This window comes from Cyprinus carpio, chromosome A18 (assembly GCF_018340385.1).
Source record: "Cyprinus carpio isolate SPL01 chromosome A18, ASM1834038v1, whole genome shotgun sequence".
Lineage (NCBI taxonomy): Eukaryota > Metazoa > Chordata > Actinopteri > Cypriniformes > Cyprinidae > Cyprinus > Cyprinus carpio.
This window is the reverse complement of record NC_056589.1, coordinates 16,562,905-16,585,990: the sequence shown is the minus strand read 5'-3', so window position 1 is coordinate 16,585,990 and position 23,086 is coordinate 16,562,905. Positions and strand designations below refer to the sequence as shown.

The 23,086-nt window shown below is 34.9% G+C and overlaps 4 protein-coding genes across 4 annotated transcripts; 3 read left to right on the top strand and 1 right to left on the bottom strand.

Moving 5' to 3' along the window:
* Positions 1 to 692: 692 nt before the first annotated feature.
* On the bottom strand, positions 693 to 5,931 carry LOC122134575 (sodium/nucleoside cotransporter 2-like; the record flags this gene model as incomplete). Its single annotated transcript, XM_042775815.1, is given in 15 exon segments — positions 693 to 827; positions 1,390 to 1,558; positions 1,645 to 1,775; positions 1,939 to 2,058; positions 2,303 to 2,383; positions 2,485 to 2,565; positions 2,647 to 2,721; positions 2,983 to 3,026; positions 3,029 to 3,095; positions 3,315 to 3,456; positions 4,653 to 4,842; positions 4,974 to 5,065; positions 5,295 to 5,368; positions 5,443 to 5,519; positions 5,760 to 5,931. Coding segments are annotated over 15 exon segments (1,482 nt in total), but the record flags the coding sequence as incomplete, so codon positions are not given.
* A 3,031-nt stretch (positions 5,932 to 8,962) lies between these two features.
* On the top strand, positions 8,963 to 17,736 carry LOC109056802 (zinc finger protein 592-like). Its single transcript, XM_042775161.1, has 9 exons — positions 8,963 to 9,669; positions 9,830 to 12,035; positions 13,025 to 13,203; positions 13,323 to 13,496; positions 13,593 to 13,743; positions 15,537 to 15,812; positions 15,921 to 16,034; positions 16,158 to 16,298; positions 16,373 to 17,736. The coding sequence occupies exons 2-9, from the start codon at positions 9,849 to 9,851 to the stop codon at positions 16,853 to 16,855; spliced, it is 3,705 nt and encodes a 1,234-aa protein (XP_042631095.1). The 5' UTR covers positions 8,963 to 9,669; positions 9,830 to 9,848; the 3' UTR covers positions 16,856 to 17,736.
* Positions 17,737 to 18,194: 458 nt separating this feature from the next.
* On the top strand, positions 18,195 to 21,050 carry LOC109056803 (signal peptidase complex catalytic subunit SEC11A-like). The gene is made up of 6 exons (XM_019073992.2): positions 18,195 to 18,375; positions 18,768 to 18,877; positions 19,651 to 19,800; positions 20,333 to 20,452; positions 20,546 to 20,603; positions 20,691 to 21,050. Exons 1-6 carry the CDS (start codon positions 18,325 to 18,327, stop codon positions 20,739 to 20,741), a joined length of 540 nt encoding a protein of 179 aa, XP_018929537.1. The 5' UTR covers positions 18,195 to 18,324; the 3' UTR covers positions 20,742 to 21,050.
* A 668-nt stretch (positions 21,051 to 21,718) lies between these two features.
* LOC109056827 (neuromedin-B-like) lies at positions 21,719 to 22,765 on the top strand. The gene is made up of 3 exons (XM_019074013.2): positions 21,719 to 22,013; positions 22,107 to 22,303; positions 22,422 to 22,765. The coding sequence occupies exons 1-3, from the start codon at positions 21,728 to 21,730 to the stop codon at positions 22,494 to 22,496; spliced, it is 558 nt and encodes a 185-aa protein (XP_018929558.2). The 5' UTR covers positions 21,719 to 21,727; the 3' UTR covers positions 22,497 to 22,765.
* The last annotated feature ends 321 nt before the right edge of the window (positions 22,766 to 23,086 follow it).

Sequence of the window (23,086 nt, the reverse complement as noted above, 5' to 3'; positions counted from 1 at the left end):
TAACCCATCACTGTTCAGTTTTTAAGCAAGGTTTCATAGAGACTGTCCATCTAATGTGTAATGTAAGTTGCTTTGAATAAATATGTCTGCTAACTTACCCTAATGGCGTGTTGTTATAAAGCTACGATGTTGGTATGATGTGTGTGACTAAAGGTAAAACACAGATTTGAATAATAAACAGATTGCTTACCAGCAACTCAGGCATTGATCAGGGAAACACATGTGCTTGTGAGCAAGGCAGGCATTGATCAGGGAAACACATGTTAATAAGTTGGTGGACAAAATAGGAGGCTGTGGAATGATAATAACAATCAGTAAATGGTATGTTATAAAAATGTTGATACTGAACAACGGTGATAAGAAGTCATAAGGTATAATGTTAGCACTAAAATCATTCAAGCAAGTGCTTTGAATAGCTACTCACACAGGCCTCCGATCACGATACCAAGAGAGCTGAAATTAGCCAAAGCCACACAGTGCATAGGTGCAGATGGTTTCTGATCGAACCTGCAAGTAGTTTGGACAACATACTTTAATGCTTCTGACAAACTTCAGATTATGCATTTGACTGCTATTATGTTTATTAACATAAATACATTACATACATTATGTATTTTTTTATATTTATTAACTGTGTGTTTATTTTTATTTTTACTATATTTTAAATTGATATTTAGTGTGTTGTTTTTTTTATCTGTAAGATTCTCATAGGCTATAAACTCATTGAGGAAGAGTTTAGTGCCAATAAGTTCAGCCACTGTAAAAGACTCCTCGTATGGAATTCCCATCATGAAAGCCACCGGCATAAACACATAGGAGCAGATCAACTGAGGATTTGAAGGTAACAACACTTTTAAAACACTTCTGAATATAAAGTTTTATAGGATTATGATTATGACTTTTTCCTTTTGATGTAACATGTAAGTACATAACAGTTCAAAGGTTTGGGGCAGTATGATTTTTTATTAATATCTATTTTTTTAATGAAAAAGAAGAAGTTAATATTTTTATTGAGCAAGGATACATTAATTTAAACAAAAAGTGACAGTGAAGATATTTATGATGTTACAAAAGATTTGTATTTCAAATAAATGCTGTTCTTTTGTACTTTACATTTATCAAATAATCCTGAAGTAAATAATATACTATGGATTCCACAAAAATAGAAATGTTTTGTGGAGACAAACGTAATGGCTACTGAAAATTCAGTTTTGCCATCATATGAATAAATTACTTTTTAAAATATATTCAATTAGAAAAATTATTTTAAATTGTAATAATATTTCAGAAAAATGTCTGATCAAATAAATGCAACCCTAGTGAGCACAAGAGAGAAAAACAATAAAAAGTCTTATTGATCCCAAACTTTCAGGATCGGGTTATACACACCTCAAAAGTGACATTTGGGTATCCCACCATGCCTCCCATCCAGCCGAGAGTAGCATTTATGAAGGCCAAAATGGCGAGGAAAGCAATTAAGTTAGCAGCTATGTTGGCCACAAGTCCTATTGATGAAGATGCACCACCGCTGACAGCTTCCAAGACATTCTGTTCACCACTGAACACACATATATAAAAAAACTAATAATATGAAACATACTAATTTTTTTACATTTAAAGTTCATATTTGACAGGAGAACTCACCCGCCGTCAACTTTAATCTGACTCTTAGATGTGAACTTGCTCTTTTCAGTTTCAGGGTAGGATAGTTTGGAGATGGCTAAAGCACATGGAGCAGCCATCACTGATGCAGAAATCAGAGATGAGGCGTCAATCTGTGTAAAAGAGATGAATTATCCCATAAAGAACATAACATACTTTGGTAACAGCTAAACTCATTCGTTTCTAAGGTTTTTTGTTTTGTTTTGTTTTTTTTTTTTTTTTTAGATTTTTGGTGTGGCATTTTTTTATAATAGAAGGTAGTTGTTGTTGTAGTACAAATGATGTGATTGATGCAATAATACTCCCAGTAATGGTGGCAAATCCTCCAGTCATGACAGCATGAATCTCAGAATCGGTCATGTCCTTCAAATAAGGACGAATCAGGAGCGGGCGCCTCTGTCTAAGAAAAAAACATTACGACAGTAAAAAAAATTAGAATCAATAATGCATTGTTCCAAAAATTATATAATTGCTAGATTTTTTTTAAAAAAAGGATTTTTTCTCCCTTAAAAGAAACATCTAAATGTTTGTAACAAAATGTAATTTTGAGAGCATATATAATATTGCATGTTTATGCACTAAATTAAATTGAAATTTTTCAGTAATTACGTATATCATAGTAATCATAACAGAATATTACCTGACCAACAAATATGTTCCCTGCCACACTGAGAGTCTCTGTAGAGGAGGTTCCCATCGTTACCTGCATTACCCAGGAAATCTTGGCACAGAAAAATGCACTATTAATGCATTCATATGAAGTACATCTCTTGAAGTTCTCATAGGCTAAATGAATAAAAGACTGGACTTAGTCACTTTTACCTTTGTGATGACCCACTGCATGACACCCAGGTAGTACAGCACTGACATTACACTGCTGAAGAACACCACTATAGGCAGAGCCTGTGAGTATTGAGCAACAACATTCAATAGTAAAAATAAACCCATCCATGCATTTGATGTCAAGTACATTTCATTACTAACCTGGAAAGCAAATATGTTCTCATAGAGGTCTCCAAACACAAATGATGAACCAGCTTTTGTGTAGTCCAGAAATATCTGAAAAAAAAGAAAAACCATATATATATTCTGTTTTCCTTCTCTCTTGTAGTTTAAATAATCATTCATTATTGTTTTGTTTTAATAAGTTACCACAGATTGTAACATATTAACTTCATTTAGAGAGCTACATCTTTCAAGTATGATGGACATTTTATTTGTTTACACAATAAGAGGTGTTCAAACATATGTAAAAATGCTCCCAGTTTGCATTTTTCTAATTGAATAAAAAAATCATAATAATAATGCTTTATATTATACCTGAACTTGCTTTCCAAGCCATTCAAACGCTATGAGACCAGGTCTGTCCTAATGACAAACAGGCCAATGGCAAACTGTAAACCAAGTCCCCAGAAGACTGTCCTCCAGCTCACCTAATCAGAATTCAATGCAAACAACCTTTTCCTTAACAACCACACTAATTTCAGCTCATTTTTAAAATGTGCCTTTAGCATCTACAATTGTTTTATTGTTGCGAAACGATAGGTGTAACTTCAACAATCTGATAAGGTTTGTAGGAAATCCAAAGTCTAAAAAACACATTTAAAGATATAAAGCATGTACTGTTTGCAGGTGTGTGTTTTATCACTCACTGCAGTTCTGTGTGCAGAGAAGAGGAATATGGCAATAATGAATAGACAGACACCGGCAAAGGAGATGAGCTGCTCTGGACGCTTTCGTGTGTCGATTGCCAGCCACGCCACCAACAGTCCCACCACAATTACTATGAACACCCTGCAACATACAGAGATACATACTGTATGACACATGTATAATCATGCTCCCTGTATTGAAAGCACATATTGACCATTTTATTATATTTAGAGGAGAGGTTCTCAACCTTTTTGAAGGCCCCCTGTTGTCCAACAAAATATTCAAATTGTCAATGTTTGTGGTTTTTTTATGGATAGAAGATGAGAGGTTCTCAACCTTTTTGAAGGCCCCCTGTTAGTGTTGTTATACACTGAAGAGAAAAATACATAATCTTATTTTTATATTTTTGCCATTGATATATTAAATTAATTAACCAATTCATTTTATTTCTGAATTTAAGAACTGTTCTTCAATTAAAAGCATTTTCTGAAGAGAAAAATACATTAAATTGATATATTAAATTAATTGAATTGTGTGGACCTTTAAAAGAGGATATAACAAGTTGCTATTTTATGTACATAGCTCACATTGTTGTGCTATTGGCCATTATGTACAGTATCATATTGTTAGCAGCAGGCTGATAAAAAAACACTATTCTAAAATGGCATACACTCTCAGAAATAAAGGTACAAAAGCTGCGAAGCTGTCACTGGGGGCTGTACATGTTTGTACCTAAAGGGTCCATTTTAGTACTTAAAGTGTAGAACCTAATAGGAACAAAAGTGTACATTTTGAAAAGGTACCGCCCCAGTGACAGCTTTTGTACCTTTATTTCTGTGAGTGTAGGAAATAGGGGATGGTTCTCTTCTGAACAGATCTTTTAGTCACCTCCAAACCATTCCACCAAATTAATTATATACATTAAGTGTTTGGGTTTGGGGTCAGTAGGATTTAAAAAAATAATAATAATTCCTCAATAGCAACGGTGCACTACATTGATGACTAATGACATTTATTATGTTACAAATGATTTCAATTTCAGCACAATTGATAAGCAGCACAACTTTTTTCACCACTGATAATAATAAGAAATGTCAGTGTCATGTGACACTAAAACTGGAAATTCAGCTTTGCCATCACAGGAATAAATTATATTTTAAAATATATAGCAACAGAAATCAGATATTTTTTTAAAAATTCACAATATTGCAGTTTTTACTGTGTTTTTGAATAAATAAAGTGCAGCCTTGGTGAGCAAAAGAGGTATCTTGCAAAAACTTTACAAACATATCATAAAACCTTTTGAAGAGTAGGTATATTTAAAATGCCATACTCACCATTTTAGCCATCTGATATTGGATTTGAAACACCTTTGTGCAGGCTTGAAAAATCTCCTTATGCTATCACCCTTGTACTTATTCACCAGTTCACACACGATGATAAACACTCCCAGACACGTGAGGACAACCAAAGCAATTGCTCTCTGGAAGTCCAGATAAACTGCAGCAATGAAGTATGCTAAATAACCTACAATTTAAAACACAAAACATATGTTGTACCTTGTCCACTTGAGAATTGACTCACCGATGAATAATGTATCACCATGTCTAATTAAAAACAATAATAGATATAAAACTTGGAAGATGAAAATATGTTACCTGCAGCAAGTATTCCCAAAGCAATGTATTTGATTATTTTGGAATGTGTCTTGCAGAAGGTCTCTGTGGCCGTGATGGGTATGCATGCTTTGCTGTGGTCAACAGTGAATAAACAGCTAAAGATTTGCACATGTGAAGTCTTACAGCATTTTTATGATTGGCAGTATCATGAATTACAGAATTGAAGCATTTACATTTGTGACTGTATTTCTTAATTAGGATGACATTATGTAATTGCAAAGGAATTTCATTTCCAAATAATTGTGATAATGAAATCTGGAATGACGTCGTATTTACAGATTAGATTCACAAACCACACACCTTATGCATGATTTTGACTCTTTCTCTGACTCCTCTTTGTCACTCTCACTGAGGTCATCTGTTAATTTATCCTCCTAAGAACAAAAAAATGAATTTTTTCATTTCTTAACATTTTTTAGAGAACTTTGTCACACTTCCCCAGGCCTACCTTAACAAAAGCCGGATTGTCCATCCCTTGTTCTTTCCCACACGAGATGGTTGTCAACTGTAAATCTTCTTTGTCTGCTGTAAAGAAAGTATCAGAAAACTTTTTGCCAGGTTTAATGAACCACGATTCAACAATTCCTTAGGAGCTGCAAGTTTCAAAACACATCCGTTTCCACATTTCATCCGATCAATTATTTCTAACTATACGCACAAATATGAAATCGATACCTCCTTTTTTCAAACCATGGTAAAACACACCTATTCAAATAACAGTTTAAATCAATCTCTAAAGAATGGAGAGGTAAATAAATGGCTTACTCATTCTGCGCTCTCTGTGACAACTGCTGGATCTTGAACCTTGAGCTAGGATATATACTCTGCCTACTTGGAAATCTTATCATTAATTAACTACATACTAATGTGTTTTTATTTATAACACTTGCACATTGCTATCAGATTGCTAGTCAGGGATGACTACTCTGAGTATTCATGAAACAGCACCTTTTTATCATTTATTGCAATGAAGCTCCTCCTTATTTCCAGAGGCAACAAGATACAAAGTGTAGAAGAAAACAAACTGTCAGGAATAAAAACTGTTACATGACGAAGGGCCTGCAACTCTATGGCCTCGATCCCTGAGAGGAGGGGCCGGTATTATCATTCATGTCCATATGATAAGACACTGAGAGCTCAGTGACTCAATGATCAACAAAACTATCCCAAATCTAGCCTGATGACCAATAACACCCTACTAGCCAATACAAAACTACACATTATAAACCACAAGACAATTTTTATCAGTGGGCCCCTTCTCTCCGGGTTCTAATAAATATCTACAGTATATCATAGAAGACTTTAATGACACCTGGTCACAGAACAGCAGAGTTAACCTCTTAAGACCCTGCGGCCTCATATGAGGAAATTATATTTTAGTGAATTTCTGACTGTATATGCCACAGTTTTAAGTCTGGATGTCCTGTTATAACATAGTTGAGAATCATCTTTATACAAAGTTTGGTAAAAAATAAAAAAATTAAAAAAAAACTAATCTTGAAAACCTAAAAATGTATGGTTGATTTTAAAAAGCAATTGACTTTTTGCCTATGGATGTTCATACATGTCTTTTTATTTTTATTTTTTAAGAGTCCCGATGAAATTGAGTCCCATAATATATATATATATTTTTTTTTTTTTTTTTTTTTTTTTTGTTACATTGTTTAGAGCATTACAAATAATGTAAAGACATGGGGAAAAAATATTTTTTTCCTAAAACTTTTGTCTCGGGTCTTAAGAGGTTAAATATATAATTTAACACAAAATATATAATTTAAAATCAAATTAGACATCTTTAGTGTATGAAAACTATCAGCCTTACACAATTAGGGACGCTAGATGCCAACGTTTGCACATTGTAGAATGTGATCAGGTTTTTGCCTGAATTCAGAACACATCACTAACAAAACACACTGGCAGCATTCTGAGCATATGCTACTCCTATTAATATATGGAGAATTATTAATCTCCTCTTAATCTATTAATCCTATGTTATTAATCCTATATAACCCTTTTTTCAGAATTTACTAGTAGGCCTACATTTACTCAGATGCTGTTTTGATCTGTAAGGTTGTCTTTGTACACTATATGATAATGCACAATATCAGCTTTACATAAATGTGATTTTTCTTAAATTTGATTCGATTTCATCTTCAAATCTGTCTGACCCTAAACTGAAGTTTTATGATGTTCTGCCTGACTCCACAGAATGCTTTACAGAATTAATAAATCAAATACAACCATCAGAAAATATGTGGAATCTATGGCTGTTTTCATGGAAACTCATTAAAATTAAATGGTGCCTAATAGCTTTTAGTTAGCACAGGATGACGCAGACTCACAGCTTAATAGACCGCAGTGTGCATCACTGCATTTTATTGAAGGTATAGTGTGTACATAACACATTAACAGATAATCATTAAGACATTTTATGTGCTTTGTTTTTAAGCAAGAGGTCATGATTCACAAATATCAACCAAGTCTTTTCTGCACATTTTATGTGTCCTCTCCACATATTGAAGGTATTGTGATTTAACCACTCCTAATAATCATGCATATCTATATATAAAAAAGTATTTTATTGGCATCTATGGTTCAAAGAACTTTCCAATGTACAAAAGTTTCTTCAGATTATTAAAATGATCTTGAACTATATATATATATATATATATATATATATATATATAATATTAGGGCTGTCAAATGATTAATCACGATTAATCACATTCCAAAATAAAAGTTTTGTTTACATAATATATGTATGTGTACAGGGTATATTTATTATGTATATATAAATACACACACATAAATTATATATTTAGAAAAATATTTTACATGTATATACATTTATATACTTTATATTCTTATATTTTATATTATATATAAACTATATTTAATATATAAACAATACATATTCTTCTTAAATATATACAGCTGCATGTGTGTATTTATATATACATAATAAATATACACAGTATACACACATATATTATGGTAAACAAAAAACTTTTATTTTGGATGTGATTAATCGTGATTAATCATTTGACCGCCCTAATATATATATAATATATATATATATAGGTTCTACTATATAAGGTTCTATGCCAAACTTTTAATTTTGCATACAGATATAATATGAAGTTAGTGCATTAAAAAATCATGATGTTTTATCATTTTGACCTCTGTTTCTACTCTGAAGTAATTCATCTAGTTTTTTTTCCCTCTATACATGTATTTGCACAATAAGTAGACCTATTCATTCAAAGACCATTATATTTTTTTATGAAATATTTATGAAAATGTTTTAAAAGAAACTGTATTTTGAAAAGTTGAGGTCAGTGTTAGGAGTAGGATACATTTTTGGAATTTTTTTTTTAAATTGTGTATTTGTCATGAAGAATCATAGAAGAATTTGATGAGTTATGAACTAGAAGAGTCCAACTGTATTGTGTGACATTGATATTAATTTCTGAAATCAATGCATTACAGAATTTGACTTCTCATTCAACCCAGCTTTTTTTGTAGTTAGTTATTATTATCAAAGGAATAAGTTTTTTTGATTTTTTTGGTTATTATATTATATATACAGAGCAAGTTAACCTTAATCCTACCTACCTTTATCTTTGCAGTTTCTTCAGAAAGATATGTTTTTTTAGTTGGATAGAATATTGTGAATATGTGTCCACCCTGTCAAAGTCTATACCTCAGTTGAACCTTCTATCTAATCTATAGCTAATAAAAAAAATAAATAAACAAATGCCACCATGTGTTGTCAAAAATAAAAAATGCTGTCTATGTAGGCAGCTCCTCGGGATTTGAGCCACGTCCAGTGCGTGGCGTTGAGCGGGGTCCTAGCGCACGCGCACACAGGAAGGAGAGAGGGCTGTTAGCTAGCAGTCGGCGGGCAACAGTAAACAAGTCACTTTTAGAAACCTCACATAGAAAACTTACATTACGATGATTTGCTCATCCATTTGCATGGCTTTTGACAGGTTGCTTTAAAGCGTGTTTGACTGTATACCCGCAGACTGTTCTGTTATTACCGCAGGTTTGCGTTATTTACAGAGCTGGGATGCAAGCAGCTAGAGAAGCGAGCTCCCGACTGCACTGCTAAAGCTTCACTCTCTTCATAAATATTATTTCATCTGTATTAACATTATAAAACATATATAAAATTACTGATCATGTGTAACGGGGTGAAGTAGTCCCATTTTGACAGTAAGCTGTGTTTTTAAAGGGCTTTGTTAGCTTGGCGATGGTTTGTTTTCTCGGTTAGCTTATAAGCTAACGCTAGCTCTTTAACATCCTCGTACAAACAAACTCATAACTTTCGATTAATGTTATTTTTTATTTACGCAACCCCTGTTCTGTCGGTCTAAAACAAATTATCCGACAATTTTGTTATGTTAAACTAATTTAGGCGAGAGTGACAGCTTACTATACTAAGGCTAATTTGACTGGCTGAAAACAACAGGAGTGTAATTTTGTCCAATATAGTATTGTAATGTTAAAATGCTTTGAGGGGAGTGCATGTTTCCATAAACAAGTCTTTGAGCTGGCTGGACCATTACTATGGAAGTTCCTGGAAGTGTCAGTGCACTACAGATGAAGGTGCACAGGACCAAAACTGATGGAAACCAACAACTGCTGAGATGAATTAACCAGGAATCAAATGGTGATTATAATTAAAACTTTTCGCATTTAGCATCATTGCAGTTCAATAATAATAGATCTTGGGTGTGAAATTAAGATGTGATGTTGTTTTATGCCTGTTATGCTTGATTTTTTATGCCTGTTATGCCTGATTTATTTCTCTCGTCATATTTTTGCTTCAGGTTTTGAAAGCCTCCAATAATGGGTGATATGAAGACCCCTGATTTTGATGATCTCTTGGCTGCCTTTGACATCCCTGATGCAACCAGTTTGGATGCCAAAGAGGCCATTCATGGGAATCAAGATGAGGGAGAGGGACACCTTAAGCACTCGGAGATGTGTATGGATGCCACGGTTTTGATCCCTCACTCCGAGCCAACAAACGATGCCCCTGTTGTCAGTGTTATAGTAAAGAACACTAGCCGCCAGAACTCCTATGAAAATCTTGTAGAGAGGGAGAGCTCTCATTTGGGGCACCTTTTACAAAATGGGTTTAAAAGTTCTACAGGCTCACTGGAGACACATCCCTCCAGCTATCCAAGACTGGACAGCTCTTCTGTCAACGGAGACTGTTCAAGATGTTCCATGGAAAAGATTCCTGTCCTCTACAAGAATGAAAATGTTCCCTCTGTATCAGCGTCTATGCCTCAGTTCAGCCCTATATCCAGCCCAGAATCTGAAGACATTCATAGCAATGGAATCAATGACCGTCCAAAATCTGCAGAGACATCGTACTTCCCATCTGATTCACTCTTTACATCTTCGCCTCTTCCTGTTTTAGACAATCATTTAAAACCAGATGCATCCAGCTTAACTTGCAAGGAAAGACTTCTTGGTTCAAAAGGTGTGGGTGATCTTGGGTGTGATGGCTCATCTTTCAAAGATGATATGGTTGAACAAAATTCTGAGACAAAGAGTGACAGCATCCAAGATTGTGGAACAAATGCATATCCATCTCCTGAGACAAATATTTCTTCTTCCCGTCCATGCGTCAAAGCTCACAGCTCCAGATTATCCTCTTGCCTTGATGCATTAGCAGCCTTGAATGCTAAAAAGGATCCAGGTGGCCAAACAAATTCAAAGGATTTCCCAGTTACCCCAAAAGAGTCCATGAAAATGAATCCAAAAATACCAATATCACCAAGGAGCCCGAGAAGTCCTCTGGAGGTGGTGAAACGTTTCGCCAAACAGCCTGACAGCCCAATGAGTATATGCAGTGACAGCAGTGGTAAAGCGTCTCCAGCTGTCGCTACTGGCTCGCCTCCAGCCATCCCACGAGTCAGAATAAAGACAATCAAAACCTCATCTGGAGAAATCCAACGCACTGTCACAAGCATATTGCCAGACTCTGAAACTGAAGATCTCATGTCACCATTTGGGTCATCGCCATCTCAGTCCTCAGCTGAAGATGCCTTCTCGAAAACATTGCCTTTGTATCGTTCAGATGATACCATTTCAGAGGTCATTTTTGAAGATGGAAAGCAGGAAGCCTCAAAGACCCCTTTACTGGGAAGCAAATCCAGCACAAAATCAGTGAGGAACTCAAAGAAACCTCAAACCCAAAATAATGGTCATGCTCTAAAGACAACACTTGGTGGCAACAAGCAAAAGAAGGCTTCTTCTGCTCAGATAGGTTCTTTTACTAATACAAACTACCTTCCGAAGGCATTACACTTGGCAAACCTAAATCTTGTGCCACATAGCGTAGCTGCCTCAGTTACAGCAAGGTCTTCCACTAATAGACAGGAGCCCTCTCAGTTATCATCATCGATGGTGTGCAGTTCTGTACCACTGGTGCATCAAGTTAAAAAAGTCTCTCCAAACACACGAGCTGTTGTCCCAAATACTGCAGCTGGAACTTTAAACAGACTGTTGAATTACTCAAACCCAGTACCAACATATGTTCCCGACCTGAGTCCACCACCAGGCACCAATCTCAAGCTCCCACCGCAAGGCTATTGCTGCCTAGAATGCGGAGACTCGTTCGGGCTGGAAAAGAGTCTTGCTTATCATTACAGCCGTAGAAGTGTGCATATAGAAGTCGCATGCACCCACTGCTCCAAAACATTGGTGTTTTTTAACAAATGTGCTCTCCTGGCACATGCTCGAGATCACAAGAACAAAGGCATGGTGATGCAGTGCACTCAGTTGTTTATGAAGCCCATTGCTGTAGACCAGATGTTGGCGCCCACCAAGCCTAAGCAGTCTGTAAATCAGATACCTTGCGGGAACGACGCCACAGAGTCATCCAAAAGCCAGGTGGTCTTACCACTTTATCCCGACAAAGTTATCAAACATGGATTTAAATGTCTGGACTGTAATAAACAGATGTCAGACTACACAGCACTTGCAGGTCACTATCAGAGGGCAACGGAGGCTAATGGTCTGGTGAGTCAAATTAATCAACTACTGGAATCACAAAACGTAACAGTGAAAATTATTACAAGATTACTAATTATTGTTTTTATAAGGGTCAATGACATGTCTTTTTGAATACATTAAATTACAAATGCAATTCAGACATACAATTACTATACCATGTCTTATATTTGTAATTTCTGTATTTAATTAAGAGATCTTTGTGGGTACATAAAATCAAAAACACTTTATGAAATTTTTATGAAAAGTATTTTGGCATAATCTTTTAGAACTATTTCTTCTTTTTTTTCTTTTTTTTATTAACTGCTTTCTATTTTACGTTATTTGAAAAACCTCTGTGCAAAAACAACCACAAAGGACTATGATAAGGTCAATAAGTCTATGAAAATATCAGACATTTTACATTTTTATATAAGGCAAGATTAGTTCAGATGTGGTATGTGATATTTTAATTATGAATGTAAACAATTCTGAATTAATAATTCATTATTAATAATTACATCATGATAAAAATCTTTGTTGAAACTTTCTAAAATATAATAAAATATCTTATATGATAAGATTTTATAATATATAAAAATACTTTAAACCTCATAAAAAGAATGCTTTTGAAAATAAAGGTTAAATAAATTTGTTTTGAAGGTGTCAGAAAGAAATGTTGTTACCTTTTACTTGATGGTCATTCTACTACATATATATATATATATATATATATATGATAGGTAAAAATAATTGATAGCCTGAATGCACTGTAAGTCGCTTTGGATAAAAGCGTCTGCTAAATGCATAAATTTAATTTAATTTAACTTAATATATATAGAGAGAAGGAGAGTTTTTCAAAACCATACGAAATCAACGTAAATACAAAGAGTACATTTCTAAGAACTGGCATGTGTTCTTTTTGACTTCTAGATGAAGAGATTTTCTCCTTGTGTTTCTTGTGGACACTCTTCTATGTCTTTGACACTTTTTGACCCTGTTTGCATTCTTCAATGCAGATGTGCAAGGTTTGCTCAATGTTGCTACCCAACAAGTGCAGCTACAGGGCCCATCAGCGCATTCACTCACACAAATCTCCGTATTGCTGTCCTGAATGTGGGGCACTCAGTCGCTCAGTGGACATCCAGAAGCATGTGAAAGAGAACTGTCTCCACTATTCCCGTAAAATTGGGTACTCGTAAGTACCTCAAACTGTGACCTCTAGACCAATGAACTTCCGCTATGAGACCATGAATGTCTTTTGTGTCTTCTTCGCTCACTCTCTCTGTCTCTCTGATTTGCTCAAATTTCTTTCAGGTGTCTGCATTGTGAAATGCTTTTCATGTCCCTGTCCCTCTTGAAGACTCACATTGAGGAGAAGCATTGTGAGGTCTTCTATAAGTGCACTATATGTCCTGTAGCCTTCAGATCTTCCAATGGCTGTCTGATGCATGTAAAAAACAAGCATGGTGGCAGTGAACCCAACCATCAGTAAGTGCATCTATTGATCTGTCGTACCATAAATTCAGTCATAAAAAATGTTCCTAGAACTGTGTTGAGGAGTTACCTCTGGTTCATCCTGTGCAGGGTGATCTACAAGTGTTCCTGTGAAACAGTCTTTAAGAGAAAGCAGTTGTTTGTCAACCACTGTTGTTTTCATCATCGTATATGTGTGTTCAAGTGTCCAGATTGCACTTCATTCTTCCCAGAGAAACTACTTTTGGTGCAACATTTCAAGGTTTGTAGCTACTTTTAGTGCTGTTGGTCATTGCAATGTGTAGCTGACACAGTTTCTGTCATCTAGTGTAATTGGGGAAATTGTGTACATATTGTCTTATCAAACTGTCATTTTAGCTTTAGTTAGCTTAGTTTAGACTATTAAAATGTGTTTACATGCACTTTGAAAGTCTGATTTCAGTCAGGCTAAAGCAATCATTTATCTATTTTTTTTTTTAGATGTCATATATACGCTTTTGTCAGAAAGAAATTGTAACAGGCAGATGAGGTCGGATTAACAGACTTAAATTCTAACACAATGCGATTGGAGCTTGGCTTTGTCCAGCTTGTATACATGATAATCAGACTAAAGCCGGCCTTGGTTTTGTGCACTTGCTCCAAAAGACAGAGGTGACGTTTAATGTGTGATATTATGTCAAATATTTGATTATGCATTGTCATGTATACTTATGAGACAAAAACCTGCTATAACTGAATTATAAGTCTGCATGTAAGTTTACTTATGAAGGGAAAACTTTTTCTGTTTGGCACTACAAGACATTTACATTTAAGACATTTAGCAGATGGTCTCAACCAACTTACGAAAAGTGCTTCATATGAGACTGTTGTGATGAGCAGATGGTAAGCATACAATTAAGAACATTATTAAATGAAGTACTTTCTGTACATATGCAAGTAAGTGCTGGCTTAATAAATTGAATAATGTACATATATTGTATTTTCCAGAATATAAGTCACATTTTTCATCATCTGAAATGTGTGCAACATGTATTTCAAAGCATCTTATATAATGCAATTAGCGTCAAGGACGGAAAACGTGCAAAGAACACATTTGGAGCCCAAGTGTTTTTGTATAGCACATTTCTCACATGCTGATAGTTTCAGTTTCACTTTAAATAAATGTATGATAAATTGTGTTTATAATGAATGCCACTATATTTAATGTTTTAAAGTTACATTTTTCGTTCCTGTTTGGATCTAAATACTGTTAAATTTAGAGCATGTGTCAAACTCCGCTCCTGGAGGGCCACTGTCCTGCACAGTTTAACTCCACCCAACTTCAACACACCTGCCTGGAAATTTCTAGGACTCATAAAGATTTTGATAAGCTGGATCAGGTGTGTTTAATTGGGATTGGAGCTAAACTCTGCAAGACAGTGGCCCTCCAGGAGCTGAGTTTGACACCCTTCCTTTATAGTATTTTTTGTGAGTATTTGTTTTGTGTAGTTTACCAGTATTTTACATTATTTCTGATTATAATAATGAAATAAAATAAAATGTTTTTTTTTCTCTTTACAATGCAAATTTGACCCGCTGTGACTTATAGTCATGTGCGACTTGTTTTCTGGAAAATATGGTACAATAAAACCTAGTGCAAATAAACAAGCCCATGCAAGATTCTTTCAAGTTAACCCCAATATTTTTTACTTTATTTTTATTTTTTATTTTTTTTGGGAGACATGTTTGATTTGTCAAGTAATTACAATAACTTTTAACTACATGTAAGGCAGAATGTTGTAACTTGATGAATGCGGTCAACACAGAGTAACAAAAGTATACAAAAAGGTCCATTAACATGGGATGTATTCGGTTAGGATTGCAGAATAACATTTTTAAAAAAAATTAGAGAGAATTTTGTAGCATAATACTGTGGCAGAAGGAAAGCGTCAGGAGAGATTTTTGTGATCTTCTTGTGGTTGCATTGTGGAAACAGAGCGGTGGATGTATGATCTCATATGTTTTGAAATTTATTAGTATTTGTGGAGTCAAATAAATTGTCCGTTTCGTCTGCGGACTGTTCATGGTGGAGTTTTCAGAGGTGACGCTGAAAAAAGTCCCAAAAAGACAGAGACATCATCTTCCTCTGATAAAATGTCACCACAAAACCTCCAACCAGGGTTGGCCAAACCGATTAATGAGGCCTGCATGAAGGGAAGAGAGAGCTCTGCTGCACAGAAGTCAAGTGCTGGAGTTAGAATGAAGAATGCTGGCTGGACCTGTGGAGAATGCCTCCTGTGGGTCCCTGACAGAGAGACCTACGTCAATCACATGAAGGCCAGCCATGGCAAGGTTGATTGATTTGATTTGCCAGTACTCAGTTTATTTATTTATTTTTTCCTCTCTAGTCAATTTTTGTTCCAAAATCTTCATATTTTGAACATGCCTGTCTTTTTGCAGTCAATAAAGAGGCATCCATGTCGACTATGTGAAAGGTCCTTCAATTCACCCATGAGTCTTAAAAGACACCTTCGAAGTGACCACGATGGAAGAAGGAAGGTTCACACATGCTGGTAAAATCACTATACTGTATAATTAAAAAGTGATTAAATGTTCTCAGAAGATTTAATCAACATTTATTTTGCACTTGTCTTAAGAGTACAAGTTTGTGTTGTATTTTTCTTTATAAACCCTGAATACTGCACAACTGAGAGGATATCTTTCACTAAACACTCTATGCTAAAGAATCACATCAGCTTGATGCATGGAATCAAGAACCCAGATTTCAGCCAAATGGCAAAGCTAGCATCTGAGGAGGTGGGCAAACCCACAGGAGAGGTAATCTTCTTTTATTTATTTTATAGAAACATTATATCAGATACAGGTTGTGCTACTACATTTTCCTCTTTCAGAAGCTGAAAAGAAAAGCAGAGGTGGCTCATGGAGTAGCAGGAAATGGGGAAACATCATACAGTGTTAATGCCAAGCGACATAAGCCACTTTATCACTGCGCCAAATGTGGCTTTAGCTCTGAAGACCAGGCCCAGTTTCAGGAGCACTTACCTCAACACAGAACCGACGGCGACACACCCCAGTGCCAGCACTGCGGCCTGTGTTTCACATCCCAGTTAGCACTCAGCAGACACCTCATCATTGTACACAAGGTCAAAGAACCGGAGGAGCATGAGGACTTTAACAAAGAGGACGCAGGGAAAGGACAAGAACACTCAATAAACTTGAGCGATGAAACCGTACCTCTTTCTTCAAAAAAGACTGGCGTGTCCACAGAGAAGGAGCAAAGCAAACTCCACAGTGAGCCCACAGACAGTGCTTTCAACATCAATAACAACACACAGGCTTCAGAAGCAAGTGAATTTGAGGAAGAAAAGGCCTGAACAGAAGAGAGGACTCCAATGGAAAGCTGCTACTTAATTGCAAGCAATGGTTGCTGAATATGCAGCTGATAAATGTGGTACTGGAAACATGTTGCCTTACAGTAAATACTATATCTCAAGTCATTTATCACATATATGAAATAATGTTTAAAACAGACACTCCTGCAGAGTTTTATTGCATTATTTGGTTTAACTTAACTGTTAAATTCATGCAATTAATTGTCACTTTTTTTACTGCTTACTTGTCCATCTTATGTATGTGGATAATCATAATTTATTTTTGTGTAATTGCAGAAGCATGTCAGTGTATTACAGTGTTTTGCTACAGAGCAAATGTATGTTTTTGTTCATGTACCACGTCAAATCTGTCTTGGGTACATTACAACGCAGGAAATGTCATGTATGTTACTCAATGTAGCCATAAGAGAGGCAGTCTCCTAATATTTTGACTGTTTTCAGGGTCACCAAAAAATGCTGAAGAATTTAGTACATTTGATGGTCAATCTTTGGTGGTGCTTACGCTGTGCTGGTCTTGAAGGAAGGGCATGTTTGATGTTTATTTTATATTTATTATCTAGCGTGCTTGTATCACACAAAGCTAAACATCTGTATTGTTACAATGGAGATTACATTATTCTAAATGGTATTCACTTAAACCCAGGTATCTGCACTCAGAGAAAGTATATTTTCATATTCATTCCATGTAGATTAATAGTTTCAGTTACATTTATATTCAATGAGCCATTCTTACAATCAAATTTAGCACTTTTGTAAATGCTTGTATGAAAAAAAAATACATATTAAAGACATAAGAGACAACTTTACAATTTGGTTTGATGTTTTGTGGGCATTTAAAATGTAAAATACAAAGATGACTATTGTTTTGTGTTAATTTTTTTTTTTTCGTTATTTCACCAATAATGTTTCAGATTAAACCTTTATGTCTGATGCGTTTAAATCTGACATGAAACGATTTTCTTAGTGTGGAAAAACTTCTCGCGCTAACATAAGTATTTCTCAGGATAGGCTATTTTTAAGTCAGTTTATGTACAGACACATACCTTAAAGTCTTGGCTACAAAAAGCCGCTATTGCCTAGGAAAGGTACAGTTCATTTAACACACATACACTGATCTTTTGAGACAACACGTCTCACTAGCAGGTCATGTTTTATAGTGTTCTCTTGTTTACCGAGTCATGATATTCATATTTTAGTTTGTTGAACAGAATTAACTTATATAATCCAGAAGCAAAACAAACATATATTTAAAAATAACATACACGAACATATATTTAAAAAGAAACGACAACCTATCATATTTCATTAGGTATTTTCTTCCTCTTCTTACCGGAAGTAGTCGCCGCGTATCCGCTAACTACAGCAGTGGCGGCGAAACGTTTGCAACAAAATCTCAATTTTTGCAATTATTTTAATTGACTGTTGTCATACATATTTAATCTAAAGACAAAATGTTATTATTAGACTTCCTCGACGATGTCCGGCGAATGAATAAGCGGCAGGTGTGTATTTATTTGTCTGGTTAGCTCGGCGCTTACTACACGTCAGCTTGAATGACAGTGGCTTTAACGTTTTATACATATAAGTGCTCAATTAGTACTCTTTATTGCGAATTGTAGAGATTAAATATGTTTTGAATGACTAAATATTTTGTTGTTGAGTAGGTGTAAACAAGGGACTCGGTTTTTCACAACAGCTGCTATTCTGTTATTCTGTGCTATTCATTTATTTATTACAGTAACGTTACTTTGAGTTTAAGGCATTGCTCTACAAGATATCTCAAATCTGCATCAATCATCATCTTTACTAACAACACATACTTTCGCTGGTAAATTTAAGCAAACTTGGAGCCAAAGAAAAAGCCATCTGATGTTTAGCTTCTGGTGTTTTTCAGCTTTACTATCAGGTGCTGAATTTCGGAATGATTGTGTCTTCAGCCTTGATGATCTGGAAAGGCTTGATGGTTGTAACTGGGAGTGAAAGCCCGATTGTGGTTGTTCTCAGGTAATATGGTCAGATTTTTTGCAGCACGCTTTGTTACCTTTTACATAATGCTGTTTTTCAAAATGAGTGATTATCCAGGACTGTTGTACTGCACTGTACTTTTATTTACAGAGCCATTAAATCTCATTTTTACTGTAGAAACTGGGCAAGTCAGAATGTGAAAGTGAGTGTTAAATGTCCTTATCCAGTAATCACAAAACAAACTGGAAAAGTAAATGCATTGGTAAAGTATTTATGGAAACCCTGATGATGTTTTCAGTTTATTTATGCATGTGTAGTTATGAATTGCTGCACTGTAAGAAAAAAAATATGCAGAACAACAAAAACAGTACTGGTACATTTCTTCCAGGACACTATCTATTAAATTTGTGCACACTTCCTTAAACTAAAATACAACATAATGCATAATGCGTAATTCAAAATACAGGTAAAACACCTTTGAAAAATTCCATCATTTTAGCATTGGGCCCTAAAAACACCTTTTTTTTTTTTTTTTTTTTTTTTTTTTTTTAGCATTGGTACCCTATTTTTTTTTTTTTTTTTTTTTTTATTTTTTTTTTTTTTTCTGCATGTTTTAATTTTAAAATCATTTTATGAATCTTATTTTTTTTTATTATTTCTTAAAACCAGCTTTTTGTTGGAACGCCAAATATGAAGCCCTCTATGATGTTTGAAACTTAATTAAGGCATATGATTCAAATGGTGCGCAAGACAATACAAATGCTTACGTTTACATCAGTGAAGTGTAATTGTTAATGTCATTATTATTGTAGTGGAAGCATGGAGCCTGCATTTCACAGAGGAGACCTCCTCTTTCTCACAAACCGTGTTGAAGATCCAATCAGAGTGGGAGAGATTGTTGTGTTCAGGATCGAGGGAAGAGAAATTCCCATTGTACACAGAGTCCTAAAAATTCATGAAAAGTAAGTACCGTATACTTACAAGATCAAAATGCACATGTTTTCCTGAATGAGAGTGTTCATGCAATACCTTTTTCACCATAGCTTGGGCTGAAAATATTAAAAGTGCAGTAAGTGATTTCTGAGAAAAGCTATTGAAAGTGGATCGGACTGAGCATCAAAACACACTTCTAGCCAATCACCAGTAAGGGGCGTGTCCACTCATGATAAGAGAGTTGCCTGTGCTGCAAAGCATGTTTGTGAATTTGGAAGCAGAGCTATTAAGATCCTTTTGGGTAGGGGCGTGTTTGTTTTGGAGATTTCAAATATCAACAGCGTTTCTCAAAAATCACTTACTGCACCTTTAATTGAGATGGTGTGCTTGTTTTTAACAAAAAAGATCATCAAATTCCCAAGATCCCAGCCTAATTCACATCATGTAGGATTATCAGGGTTAGAGCAGTATGTGTTAGTATAAGTTGTGCCTTTTGTGATTTTTCTGATCATACTGCCTGTCTTTGTTCCTTCCAATAACATTGATCTCTACTGATTTCAGAGAAAATGGCGACGTCAAGTTCTTGACAAAAGGTGACAATAATTCTGTAGATGACAGAGGTCTTTACAAGCAGGGACAGCACTGGTTGGAGAAGAAAGACGTTGTGGGAAGAGCTAGAGGGTAAGAACCCCTAATCATCTTTAAGCAAAGAAATCTGATCTAGTTTAGAGTGCATTCAGAGTTGCACATATCATTGTTTTTCTGATCACACAGGTTTGTGCCTTACATTGGAATTGTCACAATTTTGATGAATGACTACCCCAAATTTAAGGTATGTAATGTATGTTGAATCATGTTTAAATGATGAAAAGTTGTTACATCGCAGTTGTTCTAACACTTGTTCTTTGTTCCCTGACAGTATGCTGTACTGTGTTTGCTCGGGCTGTTTGTTTTGGTACACAGAGAATGAAGAATTTGAAGAGTAACGCCGTCAGGGAACACACGCCCCTCTTGTGACCAGTTTTTATGGTGGTTTTTTTTTTTTTTGTGAACATCCTGCACTTGCTCTTAGAGGCAAAGGTCAAATTATAATTTTCTCTGTTTAATGACCATGCAAACACAAGAACTACTCGAAGAATTTGTATTTGTTACTTTTCCATGTCATACCAAATTCAGTTTTTGTTTGATCTGACTTTACAGCTGTACTTGCACCATATGTTGAGATCTAACTCTTTCTTAAAGGCTAAATTTTGTATTGAATAAAAACATTGAGCCAAAATTGAAAGTGTATTCTTTTCTTAATTAATTCTTCTTTTTCATTCTCTTAATTTCTTATGAAAAGTATTTGTTTTGTATTATATTAAGAGTCACATACTGGAAATAAAAAAGTAAACATTTTTATTCAGAAATTGCTAAGATTTCACCAACAATTACAAACAGATGGCACATAACACATTGAATTAAATGTGACATTTTAAAATAGAAAAACTGAAATCATGTTTAATTGTAAAAAAAAAAGATTACACAGTAGTCTGTTTATTTACAACTTTGAAAAATCCGTTTTACTGTCTTTATAATGCAGACAGATGTGTATCATAAATATAAAAAAATGCACAAATGCATGATATTTTTCATTTTAAGTATGCTTAGAAAATGTGCAGATTGCTTTGTTCAAGCATAATATAAGTACAGATTAGTAACATATATATATATATCTTATCAATTCATGGTAGTAGTTCCTCATGACCATTATGGTTTTATTACATAGTCATACATGCGATTCCTAACTACTGAAATGTAAGCTTTAAGAATTCGCAACGCTTCAAAACGTTTTTCAATTATATTAATTCAATTAAATTGCATGCGCACAGCCAACGCACGTCACATAGTGTTTCCCATCTTCATTCAAACAGACTAAGCGTTCGCTGTCCTTATATAAGTTCAGTGACTAAAACTATGACCTCAGAGCCGTTTGGTAGCCTATCCCACCCACCGTGCCCCTATAAATACCGCCTGCAGAAGAACGAAGAGCGCTTGCGATCATTGAATCTGAACGGAGGAATCCAGTTACTTGAGAAGATGGCTGAGAGTTCTGAAGATGGACATTGCAAATATAGACTGTTTGCTTTCATTATGATTTTTAACATATCGTTAAGCACCGCAGTCAGTCTCGATTTAACGGAGCTGCAAAATAAAGTTTCCAAAATAAAAGTGCATCCACGTGGGAATCTCTGGGCGACAGGTATGTTTTCATTTCATCTTGTATTTATTGGTCATGCAGTTACAGTAAAACTACTAAATCCGTTTCCCAAAATAATTTTTGGACTTCTTGCAGGTCATTTCATGGGCAAGAAGAGTATTTCAAGCAGCCAGTTCCAGGACTCTCCATTCTCCTCAAAGCCTCCCAGGAATACTGTGGGAGAATCAGGGAGTTCAGAGGATTTGAGGGAGCTGATCACTCAGGAGGTGCTGAAAGTTGCTCTTCAGGCTCAGCTTGAAGATCCAAAGAGGACACCAGATGTTTATAATCAGGTGATTAGAGCTATGTACAGAATTGGTCAACCAAATGTACCTAGTACCTAAAGTGTTAAAATAGTACATTGATGCTTTGTGGTTATACATTTTATCCATTCATTTTTATTTTTTTCAGGATACGGACTTCATGGTAAAGCTTTTGAAAAACTACATTGAAAAAAGTAACATAGTGACAATGCTGATGATATAATTGTAATAAAATGTTATTTTGACAAACTTACAGTTGTGTACACAATCTGTATGCGTTTGGTATATATGCTTGATTATTATTAATATTAAGATGTATTTTCACAGCAGTTAAATGTTGAAATGGCAACAAAATATGAATTTTTCATTCAACTGCTGTAACTATGGCTGGATATCTGAAAGAATATAATGAATGCGTGGATGGATTAATGAATGAATGAATGTGTTATAGGTATGTTATTTAAAAATCTGTATATTAAAAAACAAATGAAACCACAAATCAGTCTCATGTTACTCTATTAAACTGGCATTACCCCAATTGGACCATAAGATTTTATTCATATGACTAAGCAGACATCTCATAAAACTAACAGTATTATGCACAATATGAACAAAGTGTTTATTTATTATTATTTACAATTATTTCAAATTCAATCAATAACATGGACATAGGCCTAAGTATTACAATTATTGAGAGTGATTTAGACTTTTTTAGAATAAAAAACTGAAACTGATTATTTACAATTATTTCAAATTCAATCAATAATAAAAAGCAACTTAGCTTATTAAAACTCTTTGCCATACAGCCTCTTG

Bases quoted from the DNA above. Each gene is read 5' to 3' on its own strand.
- LOC109056803 (XM_019073992.2), top strand. From the start codon at position 18,325: ATGTTATTATTAGACTTCCTCGACGATGTCCGGCGAATGAATAAGCGG. The intron at 19,801-20,332 runs GTAAGTACCGTA...TACTGATTTCAG, and splicing joins GTCCTAAAAATTCATGAAAA to AGAAAATGGCGACGTCAAGT. The intron at 20,604-20,690 runs GTATGTAATGTA...GTTCCCTGACAG, and splicing joins ATGACTACCCCAAATTTAAG to TATGCTGTACTGTGTTTGCT.
- LOC109056827 (XM_019074013.2), top strand. From the start codon at position 21,728: ATGACCTCAGAGCCGTTTGGTAGCCTATCCCACCCACCGTGCCCCTAT. The intron at 22,014-22,106 runs GTATGTTTTCAT...GACTTCTTGCAG, and splicing joins TGGGAATCTCTGGGCGACAG to GTCATTTCATGGGCAAGAAG. The intron at 22,304-22,421 runs GTGATTAGAGCT...TATTTTTTTCAG, and splicing joins CACCAGATGTTTATAATCAG to GATACGGACTTCATGGTAAA.
- LOC109056802 (XM_042775161.1), top strand. From the start codon at position 9,849: ATGGGTGATATGAAGACCCCTGATTTTGATGATCTCTTGGCTGCCTTT. The intron at 12,036-13,024 runs GTGAGTCAAATT...TCTTCAATGCAG, and splicing joins CAACGGAGGCTAATGGTCTG to ATGTGCAAGGTTTGCTCAAT. The intron at 15,813-15,920 runs GTTGATTGATTT...GTCTTTTTGCAG, and splicing joins TGAAGGCCAGCCATGGCAAG to TCAATAAAGAGGCATCCATG.